The sequence below is a fragment of the Narcine bancroftii genome, chromosome 6, assembly GCF_036971445.1.
Source record: "Narcine bancroftii isolate sNarBan1 chromosome 6, sNarBan1.hap1, whole genome shotgun sequence".
Classification (NCBI taxonomy): Eukaryota; Metazoa; Chordata; class Chondrichthyes; order Torpediniformes; family Narcinidae; genus Narcine; species Narcine bancroftii.
In genome coordinates, this window is record NC_091474.1 from 187,040,443 (window position 1) to 187,056,404 (window position 15,962).

General features: G+C 39.2%; 1 protein-coding gene across 2 annotated transcripts in view; it reads left to right on the forward strand.

Annotated features, from left to right (window-relative positions):
- lama2 (laminin, alpha 2) overlaps positions 1–15,962 on the forward strand; it is a 361,112-nt gene that overhangs the window by 119,879 nt on the left and 225,271 nt on the right. For both annotated transcript variants that reach the window (XM_069886986.1, XM_069886987.1), the window contains exons 6-12: positions 449–538; positions 3,117–3,234; positions 8,085–8,263; positions 9,638–9,737; positions 9,820–9,980; positions 12,399–12,539; positions 14,427–14,600. In XM_069886986.1, the coding sequence (XP_069743087.1) occupies positions 449–538; positions 3,117–3,234; positions 8,085–8,263; positions 9,638–9,737; positions 9,820–9,980; positions 12,399–12,539; positions 14,427–14,600 (963 nt within the window). The remainder of the gene's footprint in view (positions 1–448; positions 539–3,116; positions 3,235–8,084; positions 8,264–9,637; positions 9,738–9,819; positions 9,981–12,398; positions 12,540–14,426; positions 14,601–15,962) is intronic.

Consider the following 15,962-nt stretch of genomic DNA (forward strand, 5'->3'; position numbering starts at 1 on the left):
CCGGGCTGTATGTCTAACTTAAAAACATTTATATTTTGTGAAATCAGTTTACACTATACATAATTGTTAGTAAAAGAAATATCATAAAATAGATGGCCAATCACTTTTGAAATCTATTTCATTATCATTAAATAGTAGGATGAGAGTGCGATTCTGATTTCTATTTCATTGCGAACAGCGAGAAGTGATTGATAATAGAGACAAAATCTGAAAACGCTGCCACCGTATTTATGACAGTGCGTCAAACACATTGTGCAGCTTCTGGCTTGGCATCCCTTCCTCTTAAGTAACTGTTCAACCTGGTTCTAGTGGTAGGAATGAATATTTACCTTGAAAAGAGATATTCCAATATTCATTTTTCAATTTAATGGTAACATCCAGGGCAACTCACCTTGGATAATGTGTAAATGAAAATTCTGATGTGTTTTTTTTTCCTCCTCTTTCTTAGTATTACTACTCTTTGAAAGACATTTCTGTTGGAGGGATGTGCATCTGCTATGGACACGCCAGTGCTTGCCCTTACGATTTGGTAACCAATGTACGTAGTATATTCCTCGATAGTAACTGCTTTTAAGATTTTATGCAGAAAGTTGTTCAGCCCTACTTGGTGTGGTCCTCAACCTTTTTCTTTCCACTCCCATACCACTTTAAACATTCCCTATGCCATCGGTGTTCTGTGATGAGTAAGGGATTGCTTATGGTGGTATGGGAGTGGAAAGAAAAAGGTTGAAAACCACTGTTTTAACCATACCTAATTGACTCATTATGTGCACAGTTTCTTAACTCCAAAGGAAATGGGCCAATGGCAGCTTTTCCAAGCAAAATATTTCATTAGCCATTGGGTCTAGAGCAGTGCTTCTCAACCTTCCCTTCCCACTCACATACCACCTTAAACAATGCCTTGCTAACCACAGAGCTCCGATGGCATAGGGATTACTTAAAGTGGTATGTGAGTGGAAAGAAAAAGGTTGAAAACCACTGGATTTAACAAAACCACCATACTGACATCTTCAATAGAGCAACAACAAAAACATAAAATGGTGGAAAACCTCCGCAATTCAGATAGCATCTGTAGAAAGGGAAACTGAACATTTTTGCTCTGAAACTGTTAATCAAAACCAAGGAGGAGGAGAGAAGAGTCGGTCGGTTTGGGAGAGAGGATGGGGAGGGCAATGATTGGAACCAGGTGAATTTCTCCTGCAGAGTGAAATAAAAGGATAGTTAAAATAAAATCTAGCTCCTATGCCAGTGTAATATGTGACTAGTGTTGTATGGTCAGTGTAATGTTACAGAAAACTTTAAAAGAAGGATAGCAGACAAAAGTGACCAATTCTCACTCAAGCAGAAAAGAAAGAATGAAGGGATCACTCCCTCCAGGACTTATTTTTCTACTCATCTCTGCCCAACAATTTCCCCCTCTATACTGACCTCTTCAGGGCCCCCAACAGTCCTTCCAAGCAAAGCAGCACTTCACATGAAACGGCAGCCATCATCTACTGCATCCAGTCCTCCTGTTGTGGCTCCCTCCACATTGGAGAGACTGGACACAAGCTGGAAGATTATTTTGCTGAGCACCTTCACTCTGACTGCTGCAATAACAGGGATCTCTGAGTGGCCAACCATTTTAATTCTACATATAGTTCCACACCACCATGTCTCTCCATGGATTCATGCACTACCAAACCAAGGATACTACAAATTGGAGCAACAACATTTAATATTTTGTCTGGGGATTCTCCAACCAGATGACATTAACATTAACTTCTCCAGTTTTCATTAATCCCCTCCCTGAGTGTCTCTCTTTCCCTATCTCACTCCATTCCTCTAGTTCCCTACCCCTGGCCCTTTCCTCTCCATTCAGAGATCTAACCTTTCTTGGCTTTTTATCTTTTGTACCTTCCTATCTATATCTATCTATGACCTCTTAGCTATTAGCTTGCACTCATCCCCCGTCCTTTCATCCCTCCCCTCCTTCCATCCCTCCCCTCCTTCCATCCCCCACCATTTTATTTCAGCCGCCAGTCTACCTGCTTTTTACATGACAAAGGGCTCAGATAGATGCTGTGTGACCTGCTTAGTTTCTCCAGCACTATTGTGTATTGCATTGCCATTCCTGCATCTGTGGGCTTTCCTGTTTCATAGCATGAATTATCTGAAATTGAATTCAGCAAGCTGCAATTTGTCTAGGCAGAAGATAAGGTGCTGTTTCTCGAGCTGGCAATGTGCCTCATTGTGTAACAAGGGGAGGGGAGAGAAAGATCAGAAGGAGAGTGGGATGGTGCATTCAAATGGCAGGCATCCAGGAACATCATAGTTACATTTGTCAGGGATTAGAGGGAGGCCTTGGGAAACTATTACTGTGGGGTTGGTGTAGTCTGGAAGTCACAGCATGAAATGGATGCAGTGACAGAAGCCATCTTAGTATTTTAACCAGTACATGGTATGCATTTCAAGAACCATGATCTGCAAGGCTATGGATCTGCTGCTGGAAGGAATGACGAGAGTTGGGGTGTTTTTTTGAAATGCACACTTGCTGAACTGTTCCTATTTCATGAAATCTGTTTGACACCAAGATTCTGCATTATTGGTTGAACTCCAACTGGCAAATGTGTCCAATCCATTGCCAAAGGTTTCAAGGGCTGAGAGAGAACATTTCCTGAGGTGCTGCTAAGAATGAATTACTTTAATTACAAGGAAAAATGAAAGAAATTACATTTTACGTTAGAGCATAGCAATGAAAGGAAATTTTATGGAGGTTTTATTGTTGTAGCTGTTTGATTGAAACAAAGTGATATAATGTAGCCAAGTGGGAGGTACTGCTTGCAGTGATAAAGGTTGGTATCATGCACAGATTGTCTGAGAACCACAAGTAACATGAGGAAAGATGTTTATACCTTCCCTGTCTTACCACAACAATACACAGGTTTTGTTTCAAATCAGTTATTTCAACATTCACTCCGGATATAATAAAAACATTGGGTAGGAAGTGAAAAATAATTACATTTTATTCAAAGCTGTCAGTATAGGGGCAAGGTGGAAAAATAAATTTGGTTCTTATTTCAGTGAGCAGATCAACTTGGTCTGTTTCACTTGAATTTGTGCTGTTCATCTTGCAGAAATTTAACTGTGAATGTGAACACAATACCTGTGGAGAAAACTGTGATCGTTGCTGCCCTGGATTCCATCAGAAGCCATGGGAAGCAGGAACCATTTACAGCAGCAAGCTATGTGAACGTAAGTCAATGGACAAACTGACCTATCGCACATATTTCAATATAACATTTAATTTTGGGTTCATTTGAAGTCTTACGAATTAAAGTTTATTTAGTGATACTCTTCATTCTAGTTCTTCTTTGGCTTGGCTTCGCGGACGAAGATTTATGGAGGGGGTAAAAGTCCACGTCAGCTGCAGGCTCGTTTGTGGCTGACAAGTCCGATGCGGGACAGGCAGACACGGTTGCAGCGGCTGCAGGGGAAAATTGGTTGGTTGGGGTTGGGTGTTGGGTTTTTCCTCCTTTGCCTTTTGTCAGTGAGGTGGGCTCTGCGGTCTTCTTCAAAGGAGGCTGCTGCCCGCCAAACTGTGAGGCGCCAAGATGCACGGTTTGAGGCGTTATCAGCCCACTGGCGGTGGTCAATGTGGCAGGCACCAAGAGATTTCTTTAGGCAGTCCTTGTACCTTTTCTTTGGTGCACCTCTGTCTCAGTGGCCAGTGGAGAGCTCGCCATATAACACGATCTTGGGAAGGCGATGGTCCTCCATTCTGGAGACGTGACCCATCCAGCGCAGCTGGATCTTCAGCAGCGTGGACTCGATGCTGTCGACCTCTGCCATCTCGAGTACCTCGACGTTAGGGATGTAAGCGCTCCAATGAATGTTGAGGATGGAGCGGAGACAACGCTGGTGGAAGCGTTATAGGAGCCGTAGGTGATGCCGGTAGAGGACCCATGATTCAGAGCCGAACAGGAGTGTGGGTATGACAACGGCTCTGTATACACTTACTGTGTTGCTAATGCATCTCTAGAATAAACCTGCAACAGTGAAATTCCATTATCTGGAATTTGAGCAGCCAGCAGCCCCAAGCAAACAGCAAAAAATATTGTGTAAAATAAATAGGTTAAAAAAAAAGAAAGTTTAAATTGGTGCCTCCTAGTGGTCAGTTTCTCAATCCAAGCAATCGGCAAATTCACTTATCCAGCATCTATCTACTAATCCCTATAGTTGCTGGATACCGAGGGTTTTGTTGCATATTTATTGGCTGTGCTGCACAAAACAAAGATTAAAAGGATTACAAGCCTAATACTGATAACTTAACATTGTTATTATTGTTCTAAAAGGGCAGATTGTTTAACTTGCAATTACTGCTGTACACTATTCATTTGTGAGACTATGTATTAAATATCCAGAATGGACATTTTTGTTTTTATTCTGTTATGGCGTTTTCAACACAATGAATCTCTCTTTCCAAATTAAGGTTTTTAATTTTCTTTTTAAAATTGGAAGATGCTGGAAGTTCAAAGTGGGAACAAGGCAGTGAGAGAAACAGAATATCTGGTAGAAATGCAGGATCTGGGAATACAGAGACATAATTCCTTGAAAGTGGTGTCACAGGTGAATAGGGTTGTAAAGAGAGCTTTTGGCACATTGGCCTTCATAAATCAAAGTACTGAATACAGGAGTTGGGATGTTGTGGTAAAGTTGTATAAAACATTGCTGAGGCCAAATTTGGAGTATACTATGCACTTTTAGTGATCTACCCACAGCAAAGTTATCAGTAAGATTGAAAGAGTGCAGAGAAAATTGAGGGATATAAACCGGGTAAATTCAAGCAGACATTTTCCTCTGAAGCTGAGTGAAACAAGAATGAGAAGTCTTGGGTTAAAAGTGAAATGTTTCAGGGGAACATCTTCACTTTGAGGGTGGTGAGTGTGGGATGAGCTGCCAGCAGAAATGTGGATGCAAGTCTGATTTCCACATTTTAAGAGAAATTTCAATAAGTACATAGATGACAGGGGTATGGAAGGCTATGGTCCGGGTGCAGGCCAATGGGGCCATCAGGAAAAATAGTCTGGCATGGACTAGAAGCCCCAAGGGGTTAGTTTCTGTGGTGTAGTATTATATGTTTTGAATGCAAGATAATCTGCTGGAAGAACTCAGTGGGAGAAAAGAATTATCAGTAGTTGGTGGTAAAACCCTGTCTCCAACCCCAGATGTTGGAATGTTAATGATTCATTCTCTCCCACTGAACCTGCTCGACCCACCAAGTTCTTGCAGCAGATTGTGTTGAACTTGAGATTCCAGCATCTTTAGTCTCGGTGTCTCATATCTTGGACCTTGTTGATCAGGATAAGGAGATTTCTCAGTGAGCTCTATTGAAGAGCAGAGGGGGAAAACGTGAAATAATAAAGAAGTAAGTTAGTATTATGGCAGATGAACTCAACGTTAGAAATAGAAACAAAAATGGAAGGACGATAGTGAGAGAAAAACAGAAATGAAACATAAAATTTTCAAATGTATTTTGCAATGTACAATAATTAAATTCTGAAGGATTAAGAATCAATACAAAATGTTAAGTATTCAGGTTGATGGACAGCAGTTAAGATTTTAAATGATAGCTTCATGTACAATATTTTGTTCATATCCTTTGAAAAAGAACAACTTCATGGAACTTTTTTTGGATGAGACAAATATTTGAGCATTTTTCATCGCTTCATTTCTTTTTTGGAAATTTGCAAAGAAAATTATAGCTGTATTTTGGTAAGAATGTATTCATGAAATTTTAATTTAAAACAAAATTTTTTTTAGACCCACAGCACAGTAACAGGCCATTTTGGCCCACGAGTCTGCACTGCCCAATTAACCTACAACCCCTGGTACATTTCAAACAATGGGAGGAAACTGGAGACCCCACAGACACAGGGAGAACATACCAATTCTTAAAAGTCCGTGCAGGATTCGAAACCTGATCGCTGGTGCTATATCAGTGTTGCACTAACAGCTACGCTAACCATATTGCTCTTAAGTTTACAATGAACAAGAATGTAAGCCACTGAAATGGGGCCATTTTAATATTTATATTTGTTAAAATCTTTTTTTATCTGGTACATGGTTTTTACATAATGTATTAATTTCTTTTGCTCCTACTTAGATACTGTCATTGATATCCAATTGGTAAAAATTATAAATGAGAAGCAAAACATTTATTGAAAGTGCTTAAAATATATTTTTCACAGAAATTAACAATATGCTAATATCCAAGATGAGGATCTAAATATGTTTAGTACAGGAAGATGTTATGAATAAAGGAGCAATTCCTGGTGGATTTAAAAGAGAGACAGGTTTGAGTGGCTGATCGGCCTACTTCTGTACTTAACCTGCAGGCTCTTTGAAAAATGCAATTGCCTTAATTTTTACAAATATGGTGATGAACAGCATTTATAATCTCTACTGCCAAGTGTTTGGCAATTATTTAAAAAAAAAATTCTCTATTCCTTCATCTGTTTTGTACATAAGTGTGAAGCCAAAACCACTGCTTGTGTACTTGACTCACAACTTCTTTTGGGATTGACAGCTAGCTGCAAGAGTTTTGCAATGATAAGGTGGATGTGCTTGATCTGGCACGTCACCTGCACTAAACTCCTGGACTGTCTGCAAGCACACATTTTGTGTTTCCACGTCAAGGTCACAAAGGGCATAATTAGAACAAATATTAATAAACTATTGTACAAATAAGGTATAAAATATATTGAGAAGTGAAGGCCAAACCCCATAGATCATTGAAGTAGCAATTAAATCTAGCTCTGGCTTGATGTCTAACTTGGTTGGATGATAGAATCTATGTCAGAAAATATGCTATATTAAACTATTCTGCAATAATCAAAAGAACATATTTTGGGAAGAAGTAAATTACAAAATTCTGTAGACACTGTGGTTGAAGTAAAAAGATAAAATGCTGTAGAAGTTCAACAGGTCAAAGAGTGACCTTTATGTAGCAAAGGCAAAGATACATAATGACTTTACGGGCTTGTGCCCTTCATCAAGGTATGAGAAAATGCCAGCAAGCATCTGAACAAAAGAGTGGTGGGGGGGGGAGGTGGATGGTAAGGCAGGAGACAGCAGCATTGAGGGGAGGGGGAGATGGTAGGGCTGTGTGGGTGAAAGAACTGGAAGGACAGGAAAGGGGGAGGGAAAAGAAAAGGCAAGCAGCTTTAATGGAAAGCTGTAAAATCAATGTTCATGCCATCTGGCTGGAGGGTGCCCAGCCGGAAAATAAAGTGTTGCTCCTCTAATCTGCGGGTGGTCAGGGTGGGACGGTACACGTCCATGGACAGACATGTGAACACTCTCGCATGGAGGAACAACACCTTATTTTCTGGCTGGGCACTCACCAGCCACATGGCATGAACATTGACTTTCCTGCTTTCCATTACACCTGCTTGCCTTTTCTTTCCCCTCCCCCTTTCCTGTCCTTCCATTTCTTTTGCCCACACAGCCCTACCATCCCCTCTATTGGTGTTGTCCCCTCCCTCTTCTCCACCTATCTTCTCCTGCCTTGCCACCTCCCCCTCTACCCTTTTGTTCAGATGCTTGGCAGCATTTTCTCATACCTTGATGAAGGGCACAAGCCTGAAAGGCTAGTTACATACCTTTGCCTTTGTTACATGAAGGATACTGACCTGCTGAGCTTCTCCAGCATTTTGTGTTTTTACTATTTTAGGAAGAATTTTATTCCAACGAAAGAATTAGGATTTACTATTACTTGTACGATGTGTTTCAACCTTGGTGAAGTACTCTATGAAGCAGAGGAATGTTTTCTCAAGATGGAGGTACAGCAGAAAATGAGTCGCCCTCGGCCGTCACAGTGGTTGGATCTAATGAGCAAAATGCAATGGATAAGTTTTCTTGCTACTTTCTGTGCTTGAATAGTCCTTTGAGTAAAGTGAATTAATGATCTAAGACAAAATAATTACAAAAATGAGGAAGGGTAATTTTTTTTAAACTAATGACCTCATTTGATTGTCTTAACACTTTTAGAGCAGAATTTTTAACCTTCATTTGTCTAATCATAACAACCTTTCCCATTGCAGAATGTAATTGTCATGGAAAAGCTCGAAATTGTTACTATGACCAAAATGTTGCAAACAGAAGACAGAGTTTAAACATAAAGGAAGAATATATTGGTGGTGGTGTCTGCATTGATTGCATCAACAATACAACTGGAATAAATTGTGAAACCTGCATTGATGGATTCTTCCGACCTGAATGGGTATTGTGCAGAATTATCTTTATTTATTTGTTTTCACATTAAATCAGGTCATTCCTGAATGAATGCATAAAGGAGAGCTTTGATTCAAATTAATTTTTAGAATAATATATTTGAAAGAGTGAAGTTCAAGGTTGATGTGCAAAACTGGCTCGGAAACCTATATAAATGATGTCTTAAAAATAATTGTGCATAAAAAGCTTGAAATTAGTAATATTAGATGATCTGTATTTGAGAAGAAAAATAGTCCACACAATTTGCGAGAATTTCTTCTTTGGTATTTGAATTAAGTTCACTTTTCAGAAATTAAAAGAATATTTATTCAATTATTGATATTTTATTGTTTCACAAAAATATAAATTGATTTGGGTTGTGCTGCAATGATCAACAGGAAAAAAGGATGGCATGGAAGAATGTGGGAAGGATGTGGCAGAAGGGATATCTGCGCACCTCCAGTGATTTCTCATGGGTTTAGCAGAGGACACAGTGTATATTTAAGTAAATGATTGAAGAATTAGTGAGGAATTGAAAGTGGAGTGTGTTTGGAATTATCATGGAATCATTGTCACCAACAAGGGGAAAAACTCTTTTTCACTTGCATTAAAGTTTTTACTTCTGACTTTAGGTTTAGTCGTAGAGCATAGTCAGTCAAGTCAAGTTTATTGTCATCTAATTGTTCAGGTGCATCCCGACAAAACAGCGTTCTCTGGTCCTTGGTCCAAAAACATGCAGATACACAATCAGACATAACACCCATACAGATGAATAATACATATGCAGGACGAGTATTATATCCATAATAAATAAATATTGTTTTGTTCAAATGAGTCTCAGGTGGTTGGTGTGAGCAGTTCCTTTGGTTGTTTAACATTGTCATTGCTCGTGGGAAGAAGCTGTTCCTCAGCCCAATAGTGCTGGCTCTCATAATCTTGTATCTCTTCTCCAATGGAAGCAGCTGAAAGTGCATGGTGGAAGGGGTCCTCAATGCTTTTGCGCGCTCGCTCCAATCAACGATCCTGTTAGATCATGTCAATGGGGGTGGGGGGGGGAGGGAGGGAGAGAGACTCCAGTGGTCCTCTCTGCCACTCGTATGATCCTGTGGATTGACATGCAATCCATTTCACTGGAGCAACCGCACCACGCAATGATGCAGCCGGCCAGAACGCTCTCTTCAGAGCTCTAAAAGAAGATTGGCAAAATGGTGGCCGGTAGCCTTGCCCACTTCAGTCTTCTCAGGAAGTGCAATCACTTTTGGGCCTTCCTGACAAGTGAGGTGACATTGAGTGTCCACAATAGGTCATATCTGAGAAAACATCATAATATGAAGCTGAATTCATGGTGCTTCAATTTTTATAAATGATATATATTTTTTAACAGGTTTCCCCTTATGAACCAAATCCATGTATTCCTTGCTCATGCAGTTTAATTGGGTCTTTGAATAACAATTGCATCAAGGATATCAAACAGATTGAAAGAGGTAATGTGCTTACTAAATAGAGTTTGCTTGTTTTATTGAATTTTTCACTTTGTACAATAATGAATCCTTATTATCATTCTAGATCTACTTCCTGGGTCCTGCCATTGCAAGGCCAGTTATGGAGGAGATAAATGTGACAGATGCGCATATGGTTTTACTGGCTATCCGTACTGCATCCAATGTGACTGTAGTGTTGAAGGAAGCTTGAATACTGATCCTTGTCTTGGCAAATGCATTTGCAAGGTTGTAATTATTAACCAATAGATGAAGTTGTTGGATAACACTAGAATTTGTAAATTAAGAAAGAACATAGGCACTTATATTATCAAAAGCATGATTTTTATGAGTTTAAATATAACTGAGGTATATGAAATATAATTTCTGGTTTCCTATTAATAAAAGGTAAGGAACAACTAGGTAATCAACTGAAGTGTACAGTGGAACCCTGATTTAATGCAAATTCATATACAATATGATGTGCTATTGGACCCAGGCTTCGGGTTGCCTCCAGGAGTGAGTTCGGGTGATTGGGGCACATAGGGACCTGGGCTGCCGTAAGCAGCAGGGATGTCAGGCTGCCGTGGGGAGCGGGGACCTGGGGCTGCCATGTGGATAGTCGGTTTACTAATAATTAATTTGTTTTTATTTCAATTGTAACAATAATGATTTATTGTTACCCTGATATAGCGCGACCCTGCTTTTTTTTTGTGACGCAATTTTTTTTTGGACCCCAACTATCGTGTTATAACGGGGTTCCACTGTATTTTTTTTACTCTGAGCAACTTAAAGAAGCCTCTTGTATGTTGTTCTGTGAATAACTCAGTTATTTTAGACAGTGTCTCATTTATATTCTCTTTGACCAAGTCCACCCAGATTTGATTCCTTGTGCAAACTGTTGCTAATCCCATCTTCTGAGGTGGTCTGGCTGGTATGTCAGAGACAGCTGAACAGATGCCTCAGAATTCTGAATCGGCACAATTGAGAGCCCAGGATCCATAATAGTTTGCCCTTCTCTCCCAATTATGCAAGTGACACAATAGTTAAGTCAGCCAGTGACCGCCTGCTAGATTCCACCCCCCAAGTCAGCTGCCCATTGTTGTCTTTATTCTGTCAGATGAAGACTCTAAATACTAAAATTCCTTCCCTCACCCTCACCTCTTCACAACCTCTTTCAACATTTTATAAAAGCAACTGCATTCACTAAACAATTAATCATTTGTCCTCATCTAGTCTAGAATTTCTCATAGTCTCCGTTTTCAAAATTATTTTAATGTCACGCAATAAAACAGAAAATAAAATATTACACAAAATTTTCTTTAGTCTATTGTAAGGTAGACAAAGATAGCCATCAGCAGAAATTGCCCAGTGCCCCTTACAGTCAGAGAAATTGTGTTCATTACATCCCTATGAAAGTGCTTTGGGCTGTTTGTTTATGTAAAATAAATTGTATTTATTACTGTAAGTGATTTAAGTAAACTGATGAAGATTTCTAGTGTACCTCAGCCACAATGAGCTCGAAGGGGAATTTGGCCCGACTTCTTTTAGTAATCAATGATCCATCTGCAGTCAATATTTGCTTGCAGTGGTAACCTGGTCCCAGAAACTCCTGATCAGTCCAAAACTACAGAGTGCAGGACTTTCTGTGGGAAGTACAAACTTCTCCCCTACCCTCCACAAATAAAAAGGATTGATCGCTAGCCAAGTCTCAACTGTACCAGCTTTCATTACTGCCAAAAGCCTTCAAATGTTTACTAATGTCTCTGACATTTTCCAAAATTCTAAAATATTTCTATCCCAACAAATTAATTTACATTTAATTAAAATGTTAAAAATAGACACATGAATGAAAAATAATTAAGCAACACCAGAAAACACTTAAGAACTGAATTTATCTGAACCAATTAGCTTATTGCAAAAATATAAAAAAATAAATATAGTTGTTACACTTTAGAGCATCACTTTATATTGAATGGGATTGAGTTACACCTTGTTTAGCCTGGAACAGATTTTGCAGCCAGATTTCTCAGTATTCTCAGTGAAGGAAATTGGCATTGCTTCAAGGGAATCCATGAAGGGTCCAACATCAGGATATGCTCACAATTATTGCGGTGAAGACTGCTGAAGTCTTTTATGTGCAGCTTTGAGAGATGATTTAGATTGTCATTGTTCCATGCTCTACTGTTTAATAATTTGATATAAAAACAGCTAATTTTGAAAACACAGTAGGCCAATTTATTTATATGGTCCTTCTCAAGTTTACAGATTATAAGACATGAATACTGAGCCAATGAATTAGAATAGTTGAGTCGAAGGAAATCTAAAGCAAATTGAAAGTTTGGCTGAGGCAATAGTCAAGACAGTCTGGATTTACATTTCTACCCATGTATAAATTGTCGAGCAATGAACGCAAAGAAGGATCACAGTTGCACTCATTTATTTTTCATACAATGGTAATTCACTTTCTAGCCAATATTTTAAGTTTAATGCTTCAAAGTAGCCACAAAATATCTATTAAACATGGTTATGCTGAGAATTAATTCACAACAAAAATATTAATTTCAAATGGATTTTTTAATGGAGTAATGTGGATCTTCCATTACTTGGTAAATTTGTATATCAATTATATCTATTAATATAATTTATATTTGGTGCAATTTGCAGGCCAACACTCAAGGAAAGAACTGTGGCCAATGCAAACAAGGATTCTTCAATTTGAAATTAGAGAACTATGAAGGCTGTGACCAGTGCTTCTGCTCAGGTGTAGCCAGTGTATGCGAAAGTTCTACATGGGCCTACGAAAATGTAGGTATCATCAATGAGAAAATAACTTTAATGTTTATATTTCTGAATTTGGGGTGGTAAATTTTTCTTGTGTTTTATGTTGTGAGAGGGAAATTTTCCAATGTCAAGAAAGAAATAATAGTTGCGTTTTAAAATCAATGAACATTAACTGAATTGTGCATTATGGCCATAATTTCCTATCAAGGAATTCTCCAGGTTATGATGGTGTAGTCCCTCAGAACTATTCCTAATCCAAACCATCTGTAAGTCAGAAATGAGTGCATGGGAGAGGATCCCAGAAGCAGATATGAGGGGGAGAGCAAACAGGCATGGGAAGCGACTGAATCTGCTCAGTACTTCTAGCTTTGCTCAGCACAATCCAACTCCAGGCTACCATGGCTCCAGGAGAAGCAGGGTTGTGGGTGAGAAGGCAAATGGATATGCCATCTTCCCTCCTGGAAGGGGATGGAAGCATCATAAGGGTGGAAATTGGCAGTGATATTGATGAAATTGATGTGTTCTGCAAGGGTTCAAGAGACAGCACCAAAGCAGTTGTCGATGTAATGGAGGAAGAGTTGGGGAATGGTACCTGAGTATGATTAGGATAGTGACTCTTCCATATCCCTGCCAACTAGGCAGCTGAACCATGCGTATGCCATGGCAACACCTCAGATCTGGAGGAAATGGGAAGAATTGAAGAAGTTGTTAAGGACAAGGACAAATTCCACCAACAGATGTATCTCATTTCAAGTACTAGTTCTTGGACAGTTACCAAAGCATATCTCCCTGGTACACTTCTTCCTTTGCTAGATTCAAAACTATTTTTCACGGGAAGCTGCAATTTAATTTTAAACAGAATCTACAAATCAGTTGATTAAATATTCAAATTCATTGTCTGTGTAGCTGCTCTGCAGAAATTTAATTCTAACAAGGAAAATTAAGGGTAATTATAAGAAACTGTTGTTAAATTTGATTACATGAAAAAGATATAGGAGCCAAAAAATTCCATGAGGACTCTTTTAGCTGTTGTAAATCTGGAAAGGTAATGGACACAATCCCACAGGAGAACAGCAGAAGCAGTTGTTTTCAGCTAGCTGTCACTTTCTAAAGCAATATACTGAAGTTATGAAGAAAAACTGGGGGAAAAAAAACTTCACAGAATTTTGAGGAGAGGATTTTTGGTATTTGATTATCTGGAATGCTGCTGGATTTTTATAATCAAGTTGGCAATTTTTGATCATGTGATAGCCTTGCATCAGATAGACTGGACACATACTAGGAGATCGCTTCGCTGAGCACCTTTGCTCAGTCTGCATCAGTGACAGGCTTCTCTCGGTGGCTAATCTTTTCATATCTGCACCACACACCCGCACTGACATGTCTGTCTATGGTCACATGTACTTGTCAAACCAAGGTCATTTGTAAATTGGAGCAGCAATGCCCACTTTTCTGTCTGAGCACTCTCCAACCTGATGGCATTAACTACTTCTCTGGTTTCTGCTCATCTACTTCCCATTCTCCCTCTTTTCTCTGTCCCTCTGTCTTCTTTCCTTCAGCTCTTCATCCCTTCCCCTTCCATTCACAGAGCTATCTCCCTTCCCTCTCTTTGCTGGTGTGCCTCTCTCCCTTATCCATTCATTACCTCCTGCCTCTGGGTCTGAGCTCCTTCCCCTGCCCCTCCTCCTGCCATTTTAATCGGATGCCTGCCTACATTTTGTTCATACATTGATGAAGGGCTCAAGCCTGAAACGCTGGTTATTCATCTTTGCTATATAAAGTACATTGTTTGACCTGCTGAGTTTCTTCAGCATTGTGTATTTACATTGATAAGAGTGATGTGTTTAAAAGAATTTAGTTTCTTTGAATGGGACCGTTCATGGAATTCTCTTCTTGAATTTTGTCTTTAAGGTGACTGACATGTTTAATTGGTACCTCAGTGATTTACAAGAAATTTCAAAAATTCAACCCAGGCAGGACATCTTGGATGGGAAACTGAAGCTGAGCCTTTACAACTATGGGGACAGCAGAGTGTTATCACGAGTGTATTACTGGGGTGCACCATATGCTTACCTTGGCCAAAAGGTATCAAACTTAAATCACATTCAGCTGTTGTTGGACCACGTTATTTAAATCTGAAACTGCGACATGAATGTTATTATGAATGGATTAGAAATAGGAGCAGAGTAGGCCATTTAGTCTGACATTTATTGACTGAAAATATCTACATCCTGCTTGCTGCCATGTCCAGAAATATGTCAGTCTCAGTTTTGAATGGAACTAATGATTCGTTCTTGACGACACCCTGAGGGAGAGAACTCAATCTTTTCACCACCTTATGAAATTTCTTTTCTCATTCCTAAATAACTTCACACTTATTTTGAGACTGTAACCAATAGCTCAAGACAATTTAGTCAGGGAAAATATCATCCTTGCAGCCAACCAGTCAAGAAGTAGTAACAGAGGTAGCTTCAATTTTAATGTTCAATTAGCATCTGAGTAAGTTTCTGAAGAAAATAATTTAGCAAATGTGGTCAGAGGGCAGGGATTTGGAAAAAAATTGATTACTCTCACATAAGGGGGATTAGAATCAATGGATCAAAGTGCCGCTTTCTGTGCTATGACTGTTCTCGGACTCTTCTTTTGTAATTGACATATCTCTGCAGTTCTAACATTTCTCTCGCTGTTTATAATCCCTCCACTTATTAATGCATTGAACTCCTGCTTCACAGACATTCATCCTTTGGGATTTTGGTTCATTTAAACAACTTTCAAATCGGCTGTGTGGTCTGAATTATGTAGGATATAGTTCTGTACCTCATTTTCTGCTGACATTGCAAAGTGCATCAATGTCGACAACACAATTGGTTGTTCAGCTGATATGACCAATTAGGCTATATTGCTCTCTGTTGTTCTGGTCTGGCTTCTTTTCACACCATACCACAGAAATCAAAACCGATTTGTGTCCTTCTGCAGAAGCATCGAGCATTTATTGGCCATTCACTTATTTATGTTATTTGGTCTGTTGCTCCATCTTCCTTCAGGAAAGGCTAGGCCTTGCAACCAATCATTTGGCAGAATGGATTATATATGTTTCAGTCCATTTAATGTAAGTCTGAACCACCAGGAGACAAATGCATTTGTCTAATTTTCCTATGTCAGTCTTTCTTTAAAAAAAAACAAAAAAGATTCTTCAAGGAAAATCCAGAGGGGATGAAATTAAAATGACCAGCACAACGGGCATAAAAATGTATGAAAGCACAATCTGTAGTGAGGAAAAGAGTGGTTGCCTATATAAACTATATTCCATGCAAAATTACTTCATCCTTTACCAAAATAATTAGTAGAACATCAATCCATAAACCTTTCTTCTTATACATATGGTGTTACAGGCAAGATTTTGTGAGGCATGTGCATGGTTACCCTGTTTACACTTGAATATTTAAA